General features: G+C 56.9%; 2 protein-coding genes across 3 annotated transcripts; both read right to left on the reverse strand.

Moving 5' to 3' along the window:
• Positions 1 to 1,166: 1,166 nt before the first annotated feature.
• Positions 1,167 to 14,925, reverse strand: KCNK17 (potassium two pore domain channel subfamily K member 17). Of its 2 annotated transcripts, none has more exons than XM_043907372.1 (5): positions 14,525 to 14,925; positions 10,955 to 11,069; positions 7,931 to 8,091; positions 7,259 to 7,433; positions 1,167 to 1,890 (listed from the first exon to the last, which is right to left on the reverse strand). In XM_043907372.1, the coding sequence occupies exons 1-5, from the start codon at positions 14,786 to 14,788 to the stop codon at positions 1,595 to 1,597; spliced, it is 1,011 nt and encodes a 336-aa protein (XP_043763307.1). In that variant the 5' UTR covers positions 14,789 to 14,925; the 3' UTR covers positions 1,167 to 1,594. The 2 variants fall into 2 exon arrangements, with proteins under 2 accessions (XP_043763307.1, XP_043763309.1); XM_043907374.1 differs by lacking the exon at positions 1,167 to 1,890 and adding an exon at positions 1,928 to 2,333 and having other exon boundaries at positions 7,266 to 7,433.
• Positions 14,926 to 16,592: 1,667 nt separating this feature from the next.
• KCNK16 (potassium two pore domain channel subfamily K member 16) lies at positions 16,593 to 23,253 on the reverse strand. The gene is made up of 5 exons (XM_043908721.1): positions 23,041 to 23,253; positions 19,781 to 19,895; positions 18,492 to 18,658; positions 17,542 to 17,707; positions 16,593 to 17,217 (listed from the first exon to the last, which is right to left on the reverse strand). Exons 1-5 carry the CDS (start codon positions 23,251 to 23,253, stop codon positions 16,994 to 16,996), a joined length of 885 nt encoding a protein of 294 aa, XP_043764656.1. The 3' UTR covers positions 16,593 to 16,993.
• Between the last annotated feature and the right edge of the window lie 934 nt (positions 23,254 to 24,187).

Genomic DNA, 24,187 nt, shown 5'->3' on the forward strand with positions numbered 1-24,187 from the left:
GCTTTCTTCGGCCCCGCCCCAGCATCTCAGGATGTCAGTTCGCTGTGCGACAGACATTCTTAGCAGGGATATGCACGCGGTGATGGGCTGGGTGGAAAGAGAAGGACTGTCTAGAGAGGCATGCGAAGAGAGAGGTTCAAGGCAAGACCGAGTTGGAACCACAGAGGCCAACCTATTTCTCCAGGTTCCTCTCTCCTAGTTCTGAATTGCTAGGCCCTCCTTCTGGGGTGTGCTAAGTACAAGGAATGCTACTTCCAGAACTTCAGCACACTCTTTTTGCACTTCGACTTTCCTCTGCCCAGCCCGTGGGCCTTAAGAAGTGGGCATGGACCCCGATGTTTACTCGCTGGTGTTTGCTCCTGAGTCTGGCCTTGGTCTACTTTGGCCCAGGCCAGATGGCGCAAGCTGGATGGTGTAACAACCCTTCCTTCTTCCTCGGCCAAGAGGCTGCCCCTGACCCAGTTCCGCTAGGGCTCTGAGGCTGAGGGGTTTGTCCACAGGGAGGAGCTACATGGAGTACCCCCAGGTCCTTGTGATGCTATCTATACGATGGTGGAGGGGAGCAGACTTGCAGGTGCCCACTAAGACCAAGGAGCCAGGTGACCTGCAGGTGCTGGTTGGTACTGCCAGGGGCTCCTGGCTGGGCTTGGGTTCCTGGGTGTAGTGGGGACCGCACAGCTCTGTGCTGCCTGAATAGCAACCCTGAGTGAGAGATAGAAATGCTTAGGGTGATGTGCTTTGCAAACAGAGATGACCTCTGCAAATTCTACCTGGCTTTACAAACGGTGGTTGGAGCCTTCAAATGCAGGGGGGCAGGTTGAGGCAGGAGGAGCCCACTGGCTTGTTCTGGGCTTTTCTGTGGTGTAGTGAGTGAATGAGTAAGAATTTAGCAGCCAAACAAGGACCAGCTGCCTGCTGGCTATATGAGCCCTGAGAGTTATCAGCAAATCTGTAATGAATTTACCTGGAAGGTCTCTGAGGCTGTGGGGAGCCTGCACTGCAGAACTCAATCCATTTCCTCCTCCTGTCTGGGGCAAATCCACCTGGGGAGGGAGTGATTTCTCTAATATGCTCCAGTCTCAGAGGCTGCCTTTGCCTCTGGGTGCGTGTGTCACCTGGAGTTAGAATTAGATTTGGTTATGAGTGACAGAAAAACTCAATTCATAGTGTTTTAAATAAGCTCAATTTTTATTTCTCTCTTATACAAATGAAGTCTGGTGGAATCCAGTCCAGGTTTGTTATGGTGGCTCTGCAAATGTCAAGAATCCAGGCTCCTTCTATTTCATTGTGTCACCAATCTCAAACATGGCCTCCAACTCATGGTGCAACACGGCTGCCAGAGCTCCAGCCATCACTGCAGCCAGCTAGAAGGGAGTGGTAAAGAGGAGTACCCTCCACACACTGTAAGTCACATCCATAAGTCACACAGATTACTTCTCTGTATATCCCATTGGATGAAATTTAATCATATAGCTGCACCTAGCTTCAAGGGAAGACCAAAAACTGTAAACTTTAGTCTGGGTGGTCTTATGCTGAACTTAAAATCAATAATCTTGTTGCTGAAGGAGAAAGTGGAACAAATGCTGGAATACAGCTAGCTGTCCTTTTCGCAGCATGAGACTTGAGTAGAAGGTTCTGGGTGCTGCCCCTCTGGAGAGCAGTTTGGCTGTGGGGAGTGGGGTCCTGCCTCCTCATCCAGGCTCTGCCTCCAGCTTTGGGGCTTGAAGTTCCCCTTGAAACTCTGTGGGTAGCAGGAGTACGATTCTCGTGGAGCCTCCAGTAAGGAGAGGATCAGTTTGATGATCAAGGCCAGCCACGCCATCCCAAAGAGGATCCACAGTGACACTGTGTTCTGGTACCACAGAGGGTAATCCCGGGAGGGGTTCATTCCTGAGGGAGAAGCAGGGTCAGAGGATGCAGACCTGGGGAAGTCAGGGCCGAGCCCCCGAAACAGAAACAGACACACATGGCTTTGTGTGTATAAGCAGAACGTGGGAGGTCCAAACTGGTCTGAGATTGTTGGGATCACCTCCCTAGGATTCTAGGAAGCCTCCCTGGATTAACTCCTATAGTTTTGACCCTAAAATTCCTCTTTGTCTTTTCTGAAGGACCCTGCTTATGCTCTATCCCAGTGGTTCTCAAAGTGGGGTTTGTGGACCAGCACCATCAGCATCGCCTGAGAGTTTGTTAGAAGTGCGAATGGTCTGGATTCCATTCCAGATCACTGAATCAGAAACTGTCTTAGGAAACCCTCCAAGAGTGTATAATACCTGCTCTGCGGTTTGCCTATTTCTATGTTTGGTTTTCTCAAAGGAAAGGCAGCTTGCCAGGAGCTTTAGGAAGAAATGGAACAGCTGGGGTTTGTATCCTGGCTCAGTTCTCACTAGCTGTGTGACCGTCATCTGCCTGAATGTCCTTTGCCTGTGAAATGGGGACAATAATTTCTCCTCCTTGGCTTTTAGATAGGTCCTACATTCTCATCCCAGTGCCCACCATCTACTTCTCCAGACTGGATTTGCAAGTCTCTCCCCTGGAGCGCTGGGCTCCGGTCACTCTGGTTCTTTCCCTATTTCTCCATCTATCAAGCTTCCTGTCCCAGGGCTTTTGCACTCGCTGGCCTCGCAGTTCAGAACGCTGTTCATTTCCTCACCCTTCAGATCTCAGCTCAGAGTCTCGACTGAGCCCCTGTGTTACCCTCTCCCACAGCCCTTGTGCTTTGGCCGGGTAAGTTACTCTCTCTGGGCCTCAGCTTCCTCATCTATGAAATGGAGACAACAAGAGGCTCCACCTTCTAGGACTGTTGTGATTATCATATGGTTCATATCGTAACGTGCTCAGGATGGCGCCTGGCATGTAAGGTCTGTAGCCAGGTGACTGTTTTTCTCACCTTTGGAGCCCCCCGGATCGGGACTGGATAAGGAACAACTGAAGGAGGAACCAGATGGGGCTCCCTGTGAGGCTTAGGTAGGTCATGCCCAGAGCCTGCTCCAGGGGTTTCCTGTTGGCTCAGTGGTCAAGAATCCGCCTGCCAAAGCAGGAGACGAGGGTTCGCTCCCGGGTCTGGGAAGATGAGCCAGACCACACGCTGCAGAGCAACTAAGCCCGCATGCCACAGTTACTGAGCCTGTGCTCTAGAGTCTGGGAACTGCAACTACTGAAGCCCAAGTGCCCCAGGGCCCATGCTCAGCAACAAGAGAAATCACCAGAATGAGAAGCCCACACACCGCCACTACAGAGTAGCCTCACAGCAACGAAGACCCAGCACAGCCAAAAATAAATTTGCAAATATATAAAATTATATATATAAGAGGCTGCTCATAACTTAGTTCTTCCCTCTGTCCTGGGGGTCTATCTTATCTCCCTCATCAGATCAAGATTGTTCAAAGGACAGAGATCTGGCCTTTTATTTCCTTGACATCTTCTGTCTCCGATCTCTATACTACCCACCTCTCTGTCCACTTTCCATTCTGTCCTGCTGGCCCCAACACAACCTCTCCTCGCTGTCTTCCTCAGCCTGGACTGATCTCCTGGGTCCCAGCTCGGGGATGAGTGCACAGCCCTGGACCTGACATCACCACCTGGCATGAGCCCGGATTGGATTACGCTGATTGGGTTAGGAGGCCTCGATTCCGCTGGCGGTCCCAAATGAGAGCAGCTGTGAGTCAGCTCTCTGCCCCCGGTGACCCGTCGGCGTGGCGTGCTCCTGTTGATGGAGTGGAGGAGGTGTTCTTCTCCCTTCTTATTTCATTTTTTTTTTTAAGCCGAAATCATAAGCGGCAGGAGACCTGGCAGCTGGCAAGGCGCTCAACTGAGTTGCAGATGCAATTGTGGGAAGTGGCGGCTGGCTGCAGGGCCAAGGAGGAGCTAGCGGCTGGGACCTGGGGGCTGCTCTGACCACGGCGTTTGGACAAGAGGAACGGCTGTGAAGACAACCCTCTCTGTGGCTGCTCACATGGGACATGGAGGCCCAGAGTCCAGGTGGTGGGCCTCAGCATTCCCATCCGAGAAAGGGGTTTGACCCTGTCCCTAGAGGACAAGGAGGGCTGAGAGACATGGGGAAGAGGTGAAGGTGGATTGTCCCCTCTCAGCTATGGAAGATTCCAGACCATATGCATATGAGGGTCCCTGGCTTGGGAGTCTATCCTAGACCTGTCCTTGGCTTGCTTGCACTTTGACTTTCATTAACTTCTTTCTCATCTCTGGGGCTGTAGATGAGGCAGCTCGGGGCTGGGTGTGCAGGCTGGGCATCGCACAACCCTGAAGAGCTGCCATTCACACCGAGCACAAGGAAGATGTGCTCGTGGACCTGGTGTGGCCTCTGTCCTTGTCCCCGCTAGGCTCTATGACCTTTAAGAATTACAAGTACTATCATGTTACCTACCCAGCTCCTCTGAAAACCTTCAGAACGTTCCTGTAGTCTTAGGACAGAGTCCAGAATTCATGACTCGGCCTGAGAGGGCCCTCTCTGTGATCAGGCCCTGCCTCCCTCTCCACTCTGAGCTCCCGCTTCCCACTGGATGTGGGTGCCCAGGAAATATTCTTCTGACCAGTCCAGCTGCAGCAGCCTCAAGCCAGAGCTGTGTTATCTCACGGAAAGGGTAAATGAGGGCACGTGTGGTCACTTGTCATGAGGCGCTGAGAAGGCTGCAGAAGGAAAAGCGTGTGGTGCAGGGGACAGAGCTGCCCGCTGCCACCCCGAGGGCGTGGCCTGCCCGGCACCCCTGTGGACTTAAAGGGCCCTCATGGGTTCATACCAGGCCTCCTCAGTCAGAGCATGTGGTGGGCGGGGGCTCTGGGGGGTCTGCACCCCACACACCAGCCTCCCTGCTGTGTCAGGCCCCACGGGGTGGCTCGCGGGGCAGCAGGGACCCTCTGATCAGCCCTCCTGGCTCCTGCAGATGGCTGTGTGGAGGTCGCTGCCCACCTCCCAAGCCCCCGCTCCCCCCATGGCAGAGGACTTGTCTCCTATTTCCAGGGTGCCATGTCTAGAGAGACCTGCCCCCTCCCCCTGGCCCTGCCTTCCCTCAGGGGACCACGGGGCCTCAGGACATCTTCACAGAGCATCCTTAGCACCCCACAGAGGTTCATCCAGACACGCTTCTAAGGAGCCTACTGTCAGCTCTTCCCACCCGGGACCGAACTCTGGAGCCCGAGTGATCAGTGGGCACCAAGAGACTGTAGGTAGGGGTCCCATTCCCATTCCTCGTCCCCGCCTCTTGCACTGGGCACCCTCAGAGAACAAGGACTCGTGGGTTTAAAACTGGGGCAAATCCTGAGTTTCATCCTTTGAGCCCTGGGGTAGGGGGAAGTGTTGGTGGGAGGGGGCCAGAACTACTACAGAAAAGCCCTGAGATTTTCAGAGGAGCTGGGCAGGTGACATGAATTTTTGTTTTGGCTGCCCCCCATGGCATGTGGGATCTTAGTCACCCAACTGGGGATGGAACTAAAGCCTCCGCACTGGACGCACAGAGTCTTAACCACTGGACAGACAGGGAAGTTCCAGAACTTGTAATTTTTAAAGGTCATAAGAGCCAAAGGGGCATAAGGACAGAGGTTGTACCAGTCCATGGGTGCCCTTCTCATTGTGTTCTGTGTGAATGGCAACCACTTAGGGTTGTGCAGTGCCCAACCTGTGCAGCCAGCCATATGCAACGGCCCTGCCTAGACTAGGGAAACGGCAGGGGGAACAGAGAGGAGAGGACAGATCCAAAACTCATTCTCTGAGCTGCATGTGTGTGTGTGTGTTTGGGGGGGCAGATGAGGCCTTGGGGACACTGGCATCACCTCTCCTCAGACACATTTCTCCTCTGAGGCCAGGAGTGGAAGCATGACTCACTTGGAGGAAACCATCCCAAAGACTTCCTTCCAGAGCAACAGTGTCCCTTCCAGGATGGGGGACATCAGGAAGGGGCAACATGAGGCCCCAACACCGGACCCTGGGGATGGAGAGGTTCAGGGGAGCGGGCTCGGCCCATAGGCCAGAAGGCACTGAGCCATCACTTAGCCCAGCCCCTCACTTTACAGACAGAAACACTGCCGCCCAGACATGGGTTATGGGGGGCCCTCTGGAAAGGGTAAGAGTTTTTGGAGGCAAAACCGATCAGAATTCGTGTCCTACTAGTTGTGTGATCTCAGGCAAATGGCGCTCTCTGAGCGTCATCTTCCTCCTCAGTAAATGCAGTGACAATCATTACTCTTAATGGTCTAGCTGTTTGTTACTTTGGTAGGACCTCATTTCTTTTTTTATTAAATTTATTTACTTATTTGGCTGCACCGAGTCTTAGTTGTGGCACGCGGGATCTAGTTTTCCCTGACCAGAACTAGATGAAACCCGGGCCCCTGGCATTGAGAGCATGGAGTCTTAGCCGCTGGGCCACCAGGGAAGTCCCGGGACCTCATTTCCGTATTCCAGGCTGGGTTCTGCGGTCTCAGAAGGAGAGAAGGGACTCCTCCCCGGTTTAGGATCAGCGATGGGGGGTCGGGGGGGGTGCACAGCGCCCCCCTGAGGCCTGCGTGCGGTGGTGCCGGGGGCCACTGCTCGCTTGGTGAACCTTTAGAGGCAGGGAGTGATGGGGAATGAGGCTGCCCCTGCGCCCACAGAACGCCCCTCTGCTGCCCCCTGCTGGGCATCTGCCCAGCTGCAAGGACAGTTGCTCCCGGGCCCTTACCTTGCCCTCGATGGGTGATGACCATCGAATAAACCCCACCCTGGAAAACTCTGGACCACACAGCCCTTTCTTGCTAACACTCAAGAATTTGGAGGCTGACTGGGGGCTGGGAGAGGCTGGGGTTTTCTGATTCTCCCAGGCTCTCCTGCCAGATACCCCTGGACTGTGATGGGGGTGACGTGGCCCTCAACCCAGGGACAGGAAGAAGTTGGCATTTTGTGGGGCATGGTGAAGTGGGGGAGAGGTGAAGTGAGAGGGGCCCTGGTCAAAGATGGATGGGGGAGGGAACTCAGAGGCCCCCTTTATCTGATAAGCTTTAAAAATAACAGAGGAGCCTGTGGGATTCTCAGGCAAGTCCGAAAGACTAGAAATGTGGCTTACCACCCGAGGCGCTGGGTTCAAACTCCAGTTGTCACTTTTAGCTGGGCGGCCTTAACCCCATCAGACCACAAAGGCAGGTCGAACCAGCCAAACTAAGCCTGTGTGCCCTGGACTTTGGGTCCCCAAACCCCCACGGGGCTGGGCACGCAGCAGGTGCCCAGGGACGCGGGCTATGAGCAGAGGCGTGCAGGGTGCCCCTCACGTCTCACCGATCACGTAGTCGCCGAAGCCCACGGTGCTGAGGGTGACAAAGGAGAAGTAGAAGCCCTCCACGTAGGTCCAGCCTTCCATGCGGTTGAAGAGCAGCGGGGGCAACAGCAGGAAAAGCAGGAGGCCCGCCAGGAGGGCGCTGGAGCCCGCCAGCCACCGGGCCTTGGCCGGGTCCTGTGGGTGCACATGGCGCCCAGCCTCCGTGAGGCTAGTTCTGCCCAGCGTGTGCGGCCGTGGGGCGGCAGTGGGGGGTGGCAGGCAGACAGCCTGGGGGGTGCTGAGCTGCAGACGGGGCTAGCACTCCCCCGGGAGCTGCCCTTGGGGCTTCTTTACCAGTGCGTGTTCTCCAGGCTCCTGAAGAGGCCTTGGCAGCCTTGTGCCTTTCCCATGTCTCCCCACCGATGCCCCTATGTTACTGAAGACACCCCCATTCTGGGCAGTGACCCCCCCAATCCCACTACACTCCCACCAGGAACCCTGATTTCCAAAAGACCCTCTGCTTCCACCAGTGACCCACCCCCTGGAGCACCCCTTGACTGCCAGCATCCATCCTTTTCTCCCAGAGACTCTCCCTCCAGGCAGTGACGGCCTGTCCATTGGAGGCCCTGATCCCCACCACGTCCCCCCATCCCGGTGACCCGCCCTTCACCCTGCTCCCGCGGACCGCTCACCTTCCAGGCGCCCCCCAGCCTGCGGGCGCAGCGGTGCACGCCCTGCAGCATGCAGTGCCCCAGGCGGTTGAGCACCACGAGGTTGAGCGGGATCCCCACGAGGGCAAAGAAGATGCAGAAGAGCCGTGCGGCCATGGTGCGGGGGCTCAGGTTGCCGTAGCCTGAGGCCAGAAAGGCGGACATGTCAGGGAGCCTTTCCATCCTCAGGGGTCCCGGTTCTACCATTGCTACGGATGGGACGCGGCAGCCAGTGTGCCCTTCCCGGGCACCGTGCAGGGCCCGACACACTCCCTCCCTCAGCCCAGCCTCAGCCTCCCTTCCCATGGAGGTCATGCCCAAGACCTGCAGACTGGAAGACGAAAAACGTGAGTATCCCGTTTGTCCTAGCTTCCCTTCCTCCCTCCCTGGGTGGGCAGAGGGACGCGGGAGGGGGACGGAAGGATGCAGAGCCCCTGGCCGCTTCCTTCAGGACAGATCTGTTAGTCCCTCCGGCATCCCCTCACAGCGGGACGTCACCCCCCTGGGCAGCAGGGACCTGCCAGCTTTGCTCACCACTGTATCTCCAGCACCTCTAGCTATCTGGACCATACTAGGTCCTCAGTCTTGTTGCTGAATGAATGGATGGGTAGCTGGCTGAATAAGTGAGCAAGCTGGTCATGGGTTTTACAGATGATGAATACTTTTGGGACTCAGGCCTGTCCTTCTGGCCCAGAAGTGTCCGTGGGCCTGTCAGACCCTGTTTCATTCTAGGTCTTAGAAATCACAGCCCTCCTGGGGTGCTGGTCCCAGGGTGCCAGGGAGGGAGCTGTGCCTCTTAGAACCCCTTTCTTCCCTCGTGGTGCGTTCACGTGATTTCCAGTTCAGTTCAGTTCAGTTCAGTTGCTCAGTTGTGTCCGACTCTTTGTGACCCCATGGACTGCAGCACGCCAGGCCTCCCTGTCTATCACCAACTCCTGGAGTTTACTCAAACTCATGTCTATTGAGTCAGTGATGCCATCCAACCATCTCATCCTCTGTTGTCCCCTTCTCCTCCTGCCTTCAATCTTTCCCAGCGTCAGGGTCTTTTCAAATGAGTCAGCTCTTTGTATCAGGTGGCCAAAGTATTGGAGTTTCAGCTTCACCATCAGTCCTTCCAATGAATATTCAGGACTGATCTCCTTTAGGATGGACTGGTCAGACCCTTTTCCTCCTTTCTCTGCATTTCCTCCACCTGTGTTTGTATGTGTAAGTGTGTGTGTGTGTCAATGTGTGTGTATGTGTGTGTGTGTGGTCAATCAGAATCAGAAGCTTCCCTGTTGTCCACTCCAGAAGGGCTCTCTTTTTCCCTACTATTTAGAATTTCTACCCTAAAGGCAGGCACTTTTGGAAGGAGCAAAGCTGGCCCCTAGCTGGGTTTTGAATTCTCACTCTGGTGTTTACTAGCTACATGACCTTGTGGAAGTTGTGCAACCTCTCTGCCTCAGCTTCCTCATCTTTGACACAAGAAGCAGCAGCCTTATTCTTAGAGGTCAGACCATGTGGACAAAATGAGATCTCAAGTGTGAAAGGGCTCCTTACAGCGCCTGGTAGGTAGATCAGGCATGGAGGGGTAGGTGGGGACCCCTTCCTCGGCCCTCCTCACCCTCAGAGCTGGCCCAGACAGTTATAGGGCTACACCAAGCAGAGAGAAGGGAGAGGGACAGAGTCCGCATTGGGGATGGTAGAGCTGGGCAGAGAGGCTGCGAACCTCTGAATCAGGTGGGCCTGGGGCAGGGGGTGTAGCGGGAGTGGGGTTCAGAGATGAGGGCGCCCTGCACACCCGGGAGGCCTGGACCACAGTGACTGTGCATCAGTACCCCCTCCTGCTCTGGAGCTCAGGGAATGCTGGCGGAGTGGGTATTTTGGAATTTATTAACGTGTCAGCATTTGTTGAGTGCCCACGGTATGCCAGGCTTATGCTAGACCCCTGGGGTGTAAGAATGAATGAACATCATCCTGACTTGTCCTTCTGGGCCCATGGAGTCAAGGGGCCTCCCAAGCACGGTTGCTTCAAGGTGGAGGACTACCCAAGCCCCCGGGTAGCCTGAGATCTGCTTCGAAGAAGTATTGTCTAATTTAAAGCCAGATAAAGAGTGCTCTGGGTGCATCTGCTTAGCTCCACTCTGGGGAGGAAGGGGCGGCAGGGGGTGGGGTGGGGCGGGGTGGGAGTGGGGGATCCGGGGCAGGGGGGTGGCTGGGATCCTGGTTTCCTGGGCCAGCGTCCCGGCTGGAGGAGGTAGCACCCTCACCAGTGGGGTCAGCCTGCCACCTGGTGGTGAGTATGGTGTCATGCAGGCGCCGGGGCGGGGTGTCCAGGCTGGTTGATGCGGCAGCTCCACTGAGTTATTTCCTGGGTGTGGAGTTGGAGGGCTCTAGGCCACTCTTCTTCTCCGAACAACAGCCCCCTGACACCCTCCCAGGACAAGTTTCGCCTCTGCTCTCCTGAGGACTGGGCCAGGGGAACGGGAGTGAGAACTAGTCCGGGTGTCCCTGTGTGTGGGCGAGGAGAGGGGCTTGGGGAGGATGGTGATGGGGGTGAGGAGATGCCTCAGTGAGCTGGGGGGAGGCCTCTGGGAGTGGCCACCTCTCCCAAGGCTGAGAACAGGGGATTCTGTCCCTCCTTCCTTCCCAAGTTCCCCTTATTCTCCCGCACCCCCTCCGCCGCCCTTCCAGGCTCAGTGTTATGTGGGCTTGAGCAGACCAGGACCCTTACAGTGCCCAGAGGGGTCTTTGCCGCTATACAGGGGACCCTCTGCCTCCTGAAAGCTTGTGTGGCTGAAATCCCCAGAGCAGCACTTCAGAAACCTCCCAGGAACCCGGGTGGAGGGCAGGAGCCGATTCAGCACATCTTCCCTAAGACCAAGGTCCCGCTCCCAGGCGGTGTCCAGGCTGCCCGGCCTGACTGTGCTTGAGGTCCTAGTAATGCCTCCGAAGGTAGCTGGCCCCTGGTCTCTCAGGCAAGGCCACCCTCCCCAGCACCCCTCCTTGGCCCCACCCTTCTCTTACCGATGGTGGTGATGGTGGACACGGAGAAGAAGAAGGAGCCCACGAACTCCCAGCGTCCCATGCTGGTGGTGTTGCCAAGGACGATGTCCCCATTTTTGTATGCCTCGATGATGCCCTGGGGGAGAGGCTGTAGTGACCACCAGGCTCTCTGGGGCAATGGGGCCCCTGCACCCAAACACACACACATGCACACGCACACACACGACCGTCCTTGTAACCACTCTGATCTCAGCTCTTCCTGTCCAACCAGGGCTTCCCCCAGGGCAGGGAGCATGGGGGCAACTCCTTCCCCTCTGTACCCTGGAGCCCAGATCAGCCCAGGGTATCTCACTGGCTGGGAGAACTCCATTTGTCCTCTCTCCTTTTCACTCTCATTCTTGGAACAAGCCCTGGTCAGGGTCAGCGTGTGAGGCATCAGGGGAGCTGAAGATGAAAGAGACATGACCTCAGTTTTCAGTGGGACAAAGCCAAACCTAACTCTGTTTCTTTTAATTTTTAAACTGTCTATCTATTTATTTTTGACCATGCCTATCGGCATGTGGGATCTTCGTTCCTTGATCAGGAATCGTCCCCCTGAATTGGAAGTGCAGGTTTAACCATTGGATTGCCAGGGAAGTCCCCAAACTCAACTCTGATACAGTGTCAGCCATGAAGCTTTAGGCACGCAGACCGTGCAGCTACATGATTCTGGGCAAGATAGCCAACTTCTCTGTGCCTCAGTCTCTTTCTGAGACTGTAAAATGGGAATACTAGTAGCACCCATTTCATAGAGTTGTTGAGGTTTAATGAGTTATTAGGTGTAATGGCTTAGAAGAGTGCCTGAAACACAGTTAAGGTTAGCAACTGCTATCATTATCATTATTATGAATATAATGCTATAGAAATACGGGATAGGAATGGTGTGCATTCTGATGGGGGTGAGGGCAGAAGGCTTCACAGAGAGGGTGATTGGTTTTTTCTTAACGTACCAAAGTACAAAATACAGTTTTATTATGTGTGTTTCCCCCCATAATTCTCTATTTTCTGAAATGTGCTTATTTTGCCTCCATATATACTTTAAAAAAGGTGTGTCATCAACTCTAGCACTCTGTACAGATGCGAGAAGGCAGCTGAGGGTGATGTTTTAGTTGGGCCTTCCTCGAGGGTTAGCTAGGATTGTTCCTGGTAGAAGGACATTTAGGTAAATAGGACCACAGGTGCAAAGGCTGGAAGGGAGGACTGTGTCTGGGATATAGACTAGGGAGGCTGAAAGGTAGCTGGCAGCCAGGCTGTGCTTGGCTCTGCCAGCCCAGGGATGGGGTGGCAGGCTTCTCCCAAGGTCACTGACTAAAGCGGAAGCAAGCTCAGGTATGTATGCTCCGTGGCAGTTGGCAGCACAGAAGATGCTGGCAGATCCGGAGAGGAGAGAGTCCTGCAGGGGTGAGTGATGGAGAGGGCCTGGCCTGCATCCCGGCACGGAGTGGTCCAGCAGGCACAGAGAGGAGGCACTCAGAAGCCCGGGGCTCTGGCCTTATTTGGTGTGGGTAGTGAGGGACGCATCTAAGAGCACTGTGAAGGTGTGTGGATGCGGGGAAGAGCAGAGCTGCTTACTCTTGACCCTGGCGAATTTGAGGGCTGCTAGGAAGGTGCAGAAGGAGAAGGGGATGGTAGAGGATGAGATGGTTGAATAGCATCACCAACTCCACGGACATGAACTTGGGTAAACTCTGGGAGATGGTGAGGGACAGGGAGGCCTGGCATGCTCCAGTCCACGGGGACACAAAGAGTCAGACACTTAGCAACTGAAGGACAACAACAGGAAGTTACGTGAGCATGTCTGCCCTCACTGGGGATGTCTGGGTTGGAGACCCCACATCTGTATTCCTGGGGATGGCTGAAGCCACGGGGGGCTGTGGAAGGAGGTGAAGTGGAGGTGAGCAGGAGGTGGGTGGAGGGGAAGAGATGAGAGCTCTGCCAGGAAACTTGGGAAGCAACCCCATACACAGATCTGCACCGAGGCAGTCCTCACGGCAGCTGAGAGCCCCAGCGCCCTGACTATGAAGCCGTGCCTTTGTATGTAATCTCTCTGAGCCTCAGTTTCTCCATCTCTACAATGGGGATGATAATAATGGCGTCTACCTGTGAGACAGGTGGGGCTGGAGCGAGTTCACACACTAGGAACAGCGCCTGATACACAATAAGCATGGCACTGAAGTATTTCCTATCATTCCCATTGTGGTCACAGTCACTTTTTGGGGGGCCGGGCTGCTCGTAATTGAAGTTCACCACCTTTCCAAGGGGAGTGTCACACAGCCTCCGGGACTAGGCGGTCTGTATTTGTAGAAGTTTAGAGAAAGTGGGTGGAGGTGTCACCTGAGATTCTTAGCAGAGATAGTCCTTCCTCTGCCGGCTCCAGGCCTGACACATCCGCCCAGTCCCAGGGCTCAGGACTGCACCTCCGCTCCAACGCCCTTGGTCCTCTGCCACCAGACACACTTCCCTGCTTCCTTCTGGGGACCAGCTTTGGACTGCCCACTCTGGGACACAGACCCTGCTTTCCTCGCTTAGGGGAGGCACGGGAACTGCAGGGCGGGGACGTCTGGCTAGCTGTCTGCGCCCGCGGACCAAGCCGGGGACCCGGAGATGGGAGCTTGCGTCGGATCGGAGCAGCTCTCCGTCCAGCCCAGGGTCGAAGGATACCTTCATCCATCGTGAGGCCTGCAAGAACCCTGCTCTGCCCGCCCCCCTCCCCTCGCCCCGCTGAGTCTTCCCCCACCCGCTCTGCAGTCTCTGCTCTCCACGACCTCTGCATCCTCCCACCCGCCGACCCCTGAAGACCCTCCGGGCCCTCTCCGAGTGTCCTCAGACTCGGAGAAACCCGGGTTCAGCCACCAAACGTCCCTGTACCTGCTGCTTTCTTTTTGCGAATCCCCGGGCCCCTGGCTCCGCGCTCTGCACACCCTTTCCTCCCAGCCTCCAACCATCTTGCTGCCGGTCTCGCTCATCATCAGACCAGACCAGCGCCCTCTGCTGTCCCCATCCCCAGGTCTCAAATTCGCCCCCAGGTCTCCTGTGGAAGGGGCCATGGGTGCCCCTTCGCCCTTCGCCCGCTGTTCGACCCGACACAGCGCTCTGAGTTCCCGGGTGTACTCCTCCCGCCTTCTCCCAAGCCGAGCAGCGCGCTCTGTCCTAACGCTGCCCGGACCCGGTCGGGCCCCACCAGCCCTGGACCCCGTCAGCGCGCCCCCTATCGCGGTCACCCTGAGATTTGGATGCTTGAGCCACGCAGCTCCCCAGACAGGGAGGGGAGAGTCCCCTCTCGCCCCGAACCCTGGGGTCAGGGCGCCGCGCCGCGCCTTTCTCTCGCCCGAGCCGGGCTCTTTGCATCGGGGTCCATCCAGCCCAGGACTCTGGTCTCCACCCTGCAAGGCGCGCCCCCAGTCGCCCGCGCGTCCGTGCCTTCCACTTTATTTCGGAGAAGTGCTCCTGGCGGTGCCCGGACCGGAGCCGGGCCGTGCCCTTTCTCTCCGTGCCCGTGCGCTCCGCTGCGCCAGCGCCCCCGCGCCCGGGCCGCCCAGACTCGCCCCTCACCCGGATCAGCGAGTCCAGCGCCGGGCCATCCAGACACGTGAAGTTCCGCAGCAGCGCCCACTTCTCGTGCTGGAATCTCCTGCTGGAATCGTGCGCCGCGGGGCTCTCCAGCACCCAGAACACGCAGGTGCCCAGGACCAGGTAAGTCAGGTAGGTGAGCAGCAGGAGCAATGTGCTCGGCACCCGCCCCGCGCAGCCCCGGACCCCGCGCTCGCTCGCATCCCACTTAGCCGGAGAGGCGGAGAGGCCGGAGTCGGGAGCCATGGACCCGGACCGAGGCTCAAAGGAAGGGCCAGGGAGGAACTCGGTTGGTCCCTTCTCTGGCCAACGCGCGCCTCTGCCCCGTTTTCTCAGCAAAGGAGGTGTGTGCTGGGGAATGGGACAGCCCTGCCCCACCCCGCCCTGGGATCCAATCCCCAGGACAAAAAGAGGCCAAGCTGTGGGCATCTGGCCCCGCCTCGAACGCGTGTGGAGTGCCCACCCCCAGGCACGCCTAGCTCAGAGAGAAGGGGAGGACTGTTGGTGACCGCAGGCGCTGGGAGAGACCGGCCCAGGGCCTCCCCGTGTCCTGTATGTAGCAAACAGTGGGAGGAACTACTGCAGACCGCACTCAGGGGGAAGAGAAAGTGGCAGGCAAGTTTATTTTCCTGGGGCCCTGGGATTATCACCAAGGACTCGCTGCCCGTCAAGTCCTCTCTGGATCTCTCCCATCACCATCCTTGCCTTATATACCCAAGGATGAGAGATCCCAGCAATCTATCGCCACTTGCCCAGTGAACTTGGGAGGCAAGAGGAGTCTTGGCCAGTGGGCTTGTCCATTCCCTGCTTCTGAAGATGCCCCCCACCCCCCCACCTCATTCCCTTCTCCACCCAGGATGGAGGAAGGATTCAATATAAAGAGTCCTGGGGGTTCCCCTTTTCTCAGGCTTCTTCTCCATGCCAGGACGTCCTGGGTGTAACCCGGGTGTCTTGCTGCTGTAGATCCTTCCCTGGGTGTCCCACCCAGAGCCTTCTCGGCTTCACGGTCTGACCTCAGTCCTGTCCAGAGGCCCCTGGTCTGTCTTGGTGAGAGAGGTTTGCAGTCCTTGGTGAGCTCGGGCCTTTTGATTTGTGCGTGTGTGCTAAGTCACTTCAGTCGTGGCCAACTCTTTGCGACACTGTGGACTGTATGTAGCCCGCCAGGCTCTGCTGTCCCTGGAATTCTCCAGGCAAGAATACTAGAGTGGGTTGCCATGCCCTCCTCCAGGGGATCTTCCTGATCCAGGGACTGAACCCACGTCTCTTAACATCTACCTGCATTGGCAGGTGGGTTCTTCACCACTAGTGCCCTCACCTGGGAAGCCCCGGCCTTGGGATGGACTGGTATAAATCTGTCTTTTCCTTCTGGCCATAGGTGTCACAGTCTGGCAGGGGAGAGGCCAAGCTGCATTAAGTATTCCCAGTGGAGGCTGGGCTTCCTCACAGCTCATTTCCTGGAAATCTCCTGGGATCAGCTGGCTGGTGTTTTCCCAGGGAGGGTTTGGAAGGGCTGGTAAGAGCCCAGAAGGGGTAATGAGATCAAAGGGTGCCCTGAGGCAGTCAAGGGAGGCCATTCCCTGGGAAAGTGGGTGGGACGCCCAGGAGTGTTGAAGCCTTGTTCTTGGACAGCTCTAGACCTCTAGGCAAGGGGAACTGGCGGACTTAGAGGCAGCCTGCCCATCCCTCCAGCTAGGAGCTTCCTGAGGGCAGGCGTCCTCTTTGCATGATGATGACTCCAGAGTCCCTGCCTGCGTCAGCGGGTCCCATGGGTTCGCATCATACCCTGGTCTGCCCCTGCCGTGAGGTTTTGGCCACTGGGTCGGAGTTGCCTCTCTGCTTGTCTAGTCCTTCCACTTGGGGGGCAGGAGTGTCACCGTAGCTGCCCTGGAGCCTGGCCCAGCGCCCTACACACACTGGGGGCCTGATGACGCCCCACACAAGTCAGATGCGGCAGATTCAGTGGTCCTTTGTGTGCCCTCCTGTATGAGATCTTCTGGGGTGGGGCGTGGGGTGCAGTTCAGGAAGCGCGATGGAGATTTGGTCATAATGATCCAGGTCTGGATTCAACTTTTTTTTTTTTTTTTAATTTTTTGGCTATGCTGCACGGCATGTGGGATCTTAGTTCCCCGACCAGGGATTGAACCCACGCCCCATGCATTGGAAGAGTACAGCCTTAATTGCTGAACCACCAGGGATGTCCCCTCAGGTCACTTTTGAGGGAGGGGCTCAGGGATCACAGCTCACATCTGTCTCCCGTTCTGTCTCCTTTCTGTCACTTTCTTGGGCCCTCCTGTCTCCTTTCTCTCTCTGGAGAGCTCCTGAGACCAGCTCTGGCTGGGAAGTGAGTGGGTTGGCCGAGGAGGAGGTGTGGCAGGAAATCCAGGGGGCCTATGGGGTGGACAAAGGATGCTGGGAGGGGCTTCTGCGGCCATGGTTTTGGGGGGGGGGGGCTCATGCAGAGATGGGAGTTTTCTGAGGTCTAGGGAGCCCATCGGTCTCGGGGGCTCCCCCTTCCTTGAAACCGAGGCCTCTGCCGAGCAGCCAGAGCTGGGAGCGCCGGTGCAGAAGCAGGGGGCCCAGGGGGAGGATCAGCGCCAGCCACGCCAGGCCCAGGAGGATCCAGATGGCCGCCAGGCTCCGGTACACCGAGAGGTAATGCTTGCTGGGATCCGTGCCTGGCAGGGAAGGGGGACACGATCGGTGCCAGGGGTCTGAGGGACAGCCATCTTCCAGGTTCCGAAAGGGTTCCCACCAGCCTCCCCCTAATAAGGATCAGCAGGCGAGGCCCCTGGGGCGGGGGAAGGGTGATGGGTTCCCAGACCAGTGACTTCTGAGGCTGCTGTGAGAATTTGCAGCAGCGTCACGAAGTGTTTGTCTCCCTTGAATAACCAGGGGCTCTCTGGTCCTCAAGAATTACCCCCCTCCCTCTGCTGACATCTCCCCCTCCCCTGAATCCCGGTGGCCCCCAACCCTGTGATCTGTGTCTGCCCCTTTCTCACCGACGACATAGTCCCCGAAGCCGATGGTGCTGAGGGTGATGAAGGCGAAATAGAAGCCCTCGCTGAAGCTCCAGCCCTCCACGTGGCTGAAGATCATGGGCGGCAAGATGAGAATGAGCAGCGTCCCCAGTGCCAAGAAGAGGGCCAGGCCCAGGGTCTGCAGCAGCTGGAAGCAGGGGAGCCTCTGAGTCCGCTCGGAAGGCCCGTGGTTATAAGCAGGGGAGGGGGTCTGGGGTGAGCTAGGAAGCGGGCTGGGCCATAGTCAGGTCCCTATGGGGCAGGGGTTGTGTCTCTGTGTGTGTGAGATCTTGTCCGGGCCAGAGAAAGAGCTGGTCAGCGGGATTGTATCGGTGGGTCAAGTAGGAAATGCCTTTCGGTTTGGTGTCCACACATGCAGGACCCCGAGGACTCATATCTGGGATGGAAGACGGTCACTGAGCTGTCCCCAGTCCTACACCTCTGCCTCTTTGCATAGCTTTGCAAGGGACCAGAGGACAGGGTGGGCCCTGGGCGTGCTCAGGGTGGTGTGGAGATGGCTATTGGAGTTCTCTAATGACCACGGAAGTGTGTGCCCAGACAGATCCCTCTTCGAAGAAGGCCTAGCCAAGCCTCCAGCAGGTGGCCTCCAGCCATCTCTCTCGCTCAGGGTGTATTTCAGTCTGGGCCAAGGGCACACCTTGCCATGCCCGATTGAGGCTGGGGCAGAGTCCTGGCCACGTCAGCGCCCACTGTGGGACAGCTTGTGCCACCGGAACCTGCCCAGCTCCTTGAGAGGTGGGCCGAGGCTTTGTCCAGCCTGCATCACAATTTCGCTCCTCCTGGTCCTTTTCTTCCATGGGTGTCGACCCCTAACACCCTGCTAGCCAATCTCTGTCTCCGTGTCAGCTTCTGGGGGACTTGACCTGCAACAGACTCTGTCCCAGTGTGGCTGTGGGGAGGGAGGATCTTACCTGGGAGCGTCTGGGCTGGTCTTCCCACCTCTCCAGCATGGTCAGGTGGGCACGCAGCCCTGTGCCCAGGTGGTTGAGGAAGACCACGTTGAGAGGGATGCCCACCAGGGCATAGAAGACACAGAAGACCTGGCCTGCCTCTGTGCTGGGCGCCAGGTTCCCATATCCTGCAGGTGGGGGACAGGGTGCAAATATGAGGGAGGGAGAGTTCGGAATGGCCCCCCTGACACTCTAGCAGAGGCTGGTTTTCCACCACCAGAGGGAGGAGAGGTGCAAGGCCGGGGGGTTGGGGGGGAGTTGGAGGGAAATCTCCTCTGTTCCCATGAACACTCTTCTCAACCTCTTCTAGAATGATCTCGATCGGTAAGTATCCTTCGAAGGCTCATCTCCAAAAACACCACCTCTAGGAAGCCCTCCTGATTGCCAGGCTCTTCCTCTTTACCAGGTGTGATTTCCCACAGTGCTTTGTGTCATTCCTATCTAGCTATCTAGTTTGCCCTGTGCTCCTATTTTTAGCTTGCTTATCTTATCCTTCATTATTGGATCAGAAGCTCCTTGAGAGCCAAGCTTGGGTCTGATCCAAGGTCATACTCTGCTATCTACACTCTATCCTTGGGTCTGATCCAAGGTCATACTCTGCCACCTCCACTCTATCTGCTTTAATGTCACCTGAATTCAAGGACGGTGTGTGGAACCGAACTTAATTGAATGAATGGGGAGACTGGGCTTCGTGGGATGGAGGGGTTCCTTGTGGGAGGGGGAGTGGGTTTTCTGGCCGAGGGAGTAGAGCAGATGCTGTTGGTGCTCTGTCCCCTGGGAACACCGGGACAGCAGCTGCAGCTGAGTGGACAGCTCTTGGACACACAGGGGACTCCCCACCCCAAGTCCCTGCCTCTTTCTCCACCCGAGGGGTTCTTCCGGCCACAGGAGCAGGTTTGGTCTGGGGGCAGGTCCGAAATGCTGGAGGATTCATACATCCGGACTCAGTCCTCAACCAGCCAGGGCAGGAGTCGGTAGATAAATAGCCTGCTTCCTCCCCGGTTGGCTGGGCTCTCCTTGGCTTCTCAGAGGGTCCCCAGCACTGCTGGACCCAGTGGCCCTAACCAGTCCCCTGCTCATCACTGCAAACTCTGTTGCCCTATCTCCTCTTCCTGTTTCACTCTCCCACTTCTCCTGCTTCCCAGAATCGTCTCCGAGATAAACCACATCCTTGTCTCGGCCTTTGCTTTTGGGGAACTCAAACTTCAGTGGGGGTGCTGGGGGTGGCCTTCTCCACCCCAACGCTTTACCTATGGTGGTGACGACCGTGCCTGCAAAGAAGAAACTGCTGCCGAAGTCCCAGTTGCTGGGGTTGGTGGAGTTGCCTTTGGGGTTCACGCCCTTCACCCAGGCTTCCATGATGACCTGTTGGGTTGGGGGAGCAGCAGGGGGTGGGAGGAAGAGGTTGCTGACAGCACCAGCTGGTGGCCAGCCTCCCCGCTGAGTGCTCCCCTGTTGTCTCAGGGGAAGTTCTTAGTTACATTCCCATTTCATGGAAGAGGAAACTAAAGCTCAAAGTGGCTGACTTGCCCAAGGTCGCTGAATTCCAAGCTCACTTCCTGCTTCGCTGGCCAAGGGCTGAGTGTGATATGGGCTTTAAGTGTGGCTAGTGGGGGGGAGATGGCCCCAAGGGGGCAGACGGTGCTTATGGAGTGGTCCAGGTGGGAGATATTGCCTAGAGCCAAGAGGGTGAGACCCCAAGGGTTGCCAGGACAACGAGAAGACTTCAGGTTGGATGTTCCTGGAAGGGTGTACTCGCGAACATGAGGTTTGGGACCGCAGGAAGGCCATGGGGCTGCCCTCTCTTGGGGCTGATGGTGGACAGAGGACCTCGAGTTCTCTGAGCTTGCAGGTGAGCTGGAAGGCTTGCCCTCTGCTGCCCCCTGGTGAGTCCCAGGTCTATAGGAGAAATTCCATCAGAGGCCAGGGCAAAGGTCTCCTATGTGTGTGTGTGTGTTGGTTGTGTATATGTGTGGTGTGTTGTATACATGTGGTGTGTGCATGTGTGCCGTATATTGCGCATGTGTGCATGCTATTGTTTATAGAACCTGAACCCTGCAGACTGAAGCCTAAGCCCCTCTGTACCCCGCCAAGCCCTCTCGGAGGTGGGCAGGACACCCGCCCCCGTCTGCTCCCAAACCCCTCCCCTGTAGCCGTGAATTGCCCCAGCTGTGCAGCCTAGCCACCTGATAGAGCCCCAAAAGCCGGAGGGAGGCAGGGGGAGCGGGGCGGGAGGAAGCTCCAGCCTCCAGCGCCTGTGGGAACCGTTTCCCCGCTGGCCTGGTGAGCAAGCTCTGCTGGGGCTGGGGGTGACCCCTCTGAGGGCCAGGCCAGTCTGGATGTCGTGACCGGGGCTGTCTGCTTCTCCTCACTTTGGCAGAATTGGCCTCGTCTCATGTGAACCTTGGTCTCTTTCTCTTTCCCACACACCCAGAGAGGCCAGAAACGAACATTCCAGAACACGCCCGCTTCCCCAGAGACCCTCGCCCATGGGAGCAGCACTGGCCCTAAGACCCGGCTGTCCCCTCCGCCAGCCTGGGGGTCTCCATCCTGCGGAGGCGGGGCCGCAATGCGGAGGGTGCTGGGGGCGGGGCTCCCAGTGCGAACGGACTGTCCATTCTTCTCCAAGAATCCTGGCGCCCAGGTGAGAAAGGCAGACTTGCACCCTGGGCAAGTTTCCTGATGGTGTCTGCTTCAATACTGTTTTTATTATTGTTTAGCTCCGCCCTCCATTGTCATCTGAACAGTAGAGCAGGCCCTCTGTATCCAGGAGATTCACACCAGCTAGGTTCACATTCACGGACAAGGAGAACATCCACTGGGGTTCCTGGAAGCAATCCCGCGCTGACACCGAGAGATGACCATCATGTGTGTTCTTTGGTAATCTTACCCTGGCATTCTTCTGCCTCTCAGTTGGACATCCCCTGGCAAGTGAGGGTCCCTCCCAAGGATGCTGAGGATCCCTGGGGAGGTCTGGGGGCCTTTCATCAGTGGCACGTCCCTCAGGATTGCAGTCAAGCCTGTGCCTTTAATTGCATACCAGCTACCAGTCCTTTGCCTGTTCCCTCCGCAGCTCCGGGAATTGCTTCCAACCAGGAGCTGAGGGTGGGGGGCGGTTCCAGGGCCTCTGCCTTACTCCGCATCCTGAGCCCTTCTCAGCCCCAATTGGGGTGCTGTGGTCCCAGCCCTGTGCTGCTGGAGAGCAAGGAAGTGAAACCTGAGGCCGGAAACCCCATTTCCTGGGAGAAAGGGCCTCTCACGGCTCTGGAAAGTTCTCTGACCAGCCAGACCACCTTCCATCTCCTAGGCCTGCTATTCCGCAATCTTGGGGGTCCATCAGTGTGGCCTGAGGACTTGTTAACACACAGCCTGTTGCCCCGGCTGCCCCCTGGAGTTCCTGACTCAGGAGGTCTGGGGTGGGACCTGAGGGATGGACTTTGTAAGGAGCGCCCACGTGGGGCTGATGCTGCTAGGCCAGGGCCCAGACTTTGAGAGCTGCCCTCTGCACTTAGGTTAACCTGTGTGGCGAGGAGCAGCTGGCTTGGGTTCCAGTTCTGCCTCTGCCGTTAACTACGCAGCTCTGGGCAACATAACTTCTCCTCTCTGTTGCCCAGTCCCCACCTGCAAATCTGAGAGAGTGGTGGCAATAGGTAATTATGAGGAAACACATAGAAAGCACTGGGCCCGGGGGGATGGACCAGGACTGGTCGGACCCCATCGTGATGGCCCTGCTCCCTGCTGTTTGGGGCACATTATAAACACTCGGTACAGACCAGTCATTGTGATGAATCTGCACTTGGCTTGTTCCTTTGCGGTGGGCGTTGTCCCCCACTGGACCTCTTGGTCTCACCCTCTCCCACAACAACCTGGTTTTGGCTGGTTTCTGGGGGAGAGGGGACTGGGGCCCCAGAGTTTCTACAGAAGGGACCCAAGCAGGTCTGACCCACTCTGTCACCAGAGACGCCCTGTGGGCCCCAGAGGGGTGGGGCTCAGTCACCCTGGAGGTTGCTCATCAAGCCCAGGTCCACGGAGGCCGGTGTGGTGGCTGCTCCTGACCTTTATCTGCGTCTCCCACCCGCGGTGTGGTCAGCACCCTGTGGAGCAGGGAGGTGAGCTAGCGGGAGGGCAGAGGAAGAAGCTGCCCGGAGCCGGGGAAGGGGAAGCTCCGGAGCATGGGGGCAGAAGTGTGTACAATGCTGATAGCCCTGACACACGGTTCACGTTTATGCAGCAAGTGGCCGCCTAGAAAGAGCTTTTAATCAGCTCTCAAACATCTCCTCACCTAGAAGGGGACCAGAGAGGTTAAGTGACTTGCCCAGTGTCTCACAGCAATCCAGTTATAGACCCCGGAGGCCAGAATCTGTGCCTAGGTCTCCCCTGACCCTCTGTTCCCATCACGCTCGGCTTCCAAATGGGGCCTCAGCCATCAGTGATGGCTCTGGACCCACGGTGAGACCTGCATTCTGCATCCCCCCCCCACCCCTGTCCCACATCAGCCTCTCCCCTTCACCTGCACAAACTGCTCCACAGCCTGCTGGTCCAGGCAGGTGTAGTTCTCCAGGAAGCGCAGCTTCTCAAACTGAAACCGGTCCCTGGACTGAGACTCTGCCTGCTTCTCCAGCAGCTGGAAGATGGTGGCACCGAGCAGCAGGTAGAAGATGTAGGCCAGGAGCAGGGGCAGCACCCGGCCGCCCCAGCGGCTGCAGAGCCCGGCGCGGGGCATGGCGGGCCCAGGACTGTGCCAGGGCCGTGGGGGTGGCTGTGGAAACAGAGGCGGGAAGCGCCCGGGGACCTGCGTCCAGCCTCCTGCCTGCCTTACCCTCCCTGGCGGCACAGGTGTTGGGAGGCTGGGGAGTCTGTTTGAACAGTGCAGCTCAGCTTGGTTGCACTAAGTGCCCTGAATGCAAACAGGTCTGCCACCCCCCACCCGGGCTTTTCTTTTTCTCCATGGAGAGCAGCAGGTCAGAGGCAGGGACCCCTCAAAGAGACCTAACAGTCCTCCCGAGGCCTTCATGTCTCACTTTCTGCCTCCAAGTCGGATGGGTGTTTGGGGACCAAATCGGATGCTCCCAGCTTCTCACCCATGACGTCTTCCGAGCCCCAGGCTCAGGAGCTGGGAAGAAATCAGAACAGGTGTGCATAGAACTTGCACTCAGTTGCCTTGGCTATGAAGTGGGGCTGGAAGGGTGGACCCGCCTCTTGGGGGAACCCGAGGATGAGGGACCTGGGTGACAAATCAGGAGAAAGCAAACGGACAAATGACAGTCTGGATCAGGAAAAGTGTGAGGGTTGATGTTCTTAATAAACTGGAAGCATTTGCTTTAGAGTATCTGCTGAAAACCCTCCTCACTTGAAACCCTTAGCAGGTTCCCTTGGGAGGCTACGTCGGTGAGACGTATGTGTGAGTAAAAAGAAACTATAAAAAGTACCTCCTGGCCTGGAGGCGTTAGCAGTGGTTCACTCTGGGTGGGTGGAATTGAGGGTGTTTTCCTCTCGCTCTGCATGTGTGTGTGTATTTGTAGCAGCTTTTTTTTTTTTTTTAATAACTCACATGCTACCATTCACACACTTAAAGTATATAATTGAATGGTTTCTCTGTTCAAGTATATTCAGAGGCCTGCAACTATCCCAAGATCAATTTTAAAATGTTTTTAAAA

Source organism: Cervus elaphus, chromosome 7 (assembly GCF_910594005.1).
Source record: "Cervus elaphus chromosome 7, mCerEla1.1, whole genome shotgun sequence".
Classification (NCBI taxonomy): domain Eukaryota; kingdom Metazoa; phylum Chordata; class Mammalia; order Artiodactyla; family Cervidae; genus Cervus; species Cervus elaphus.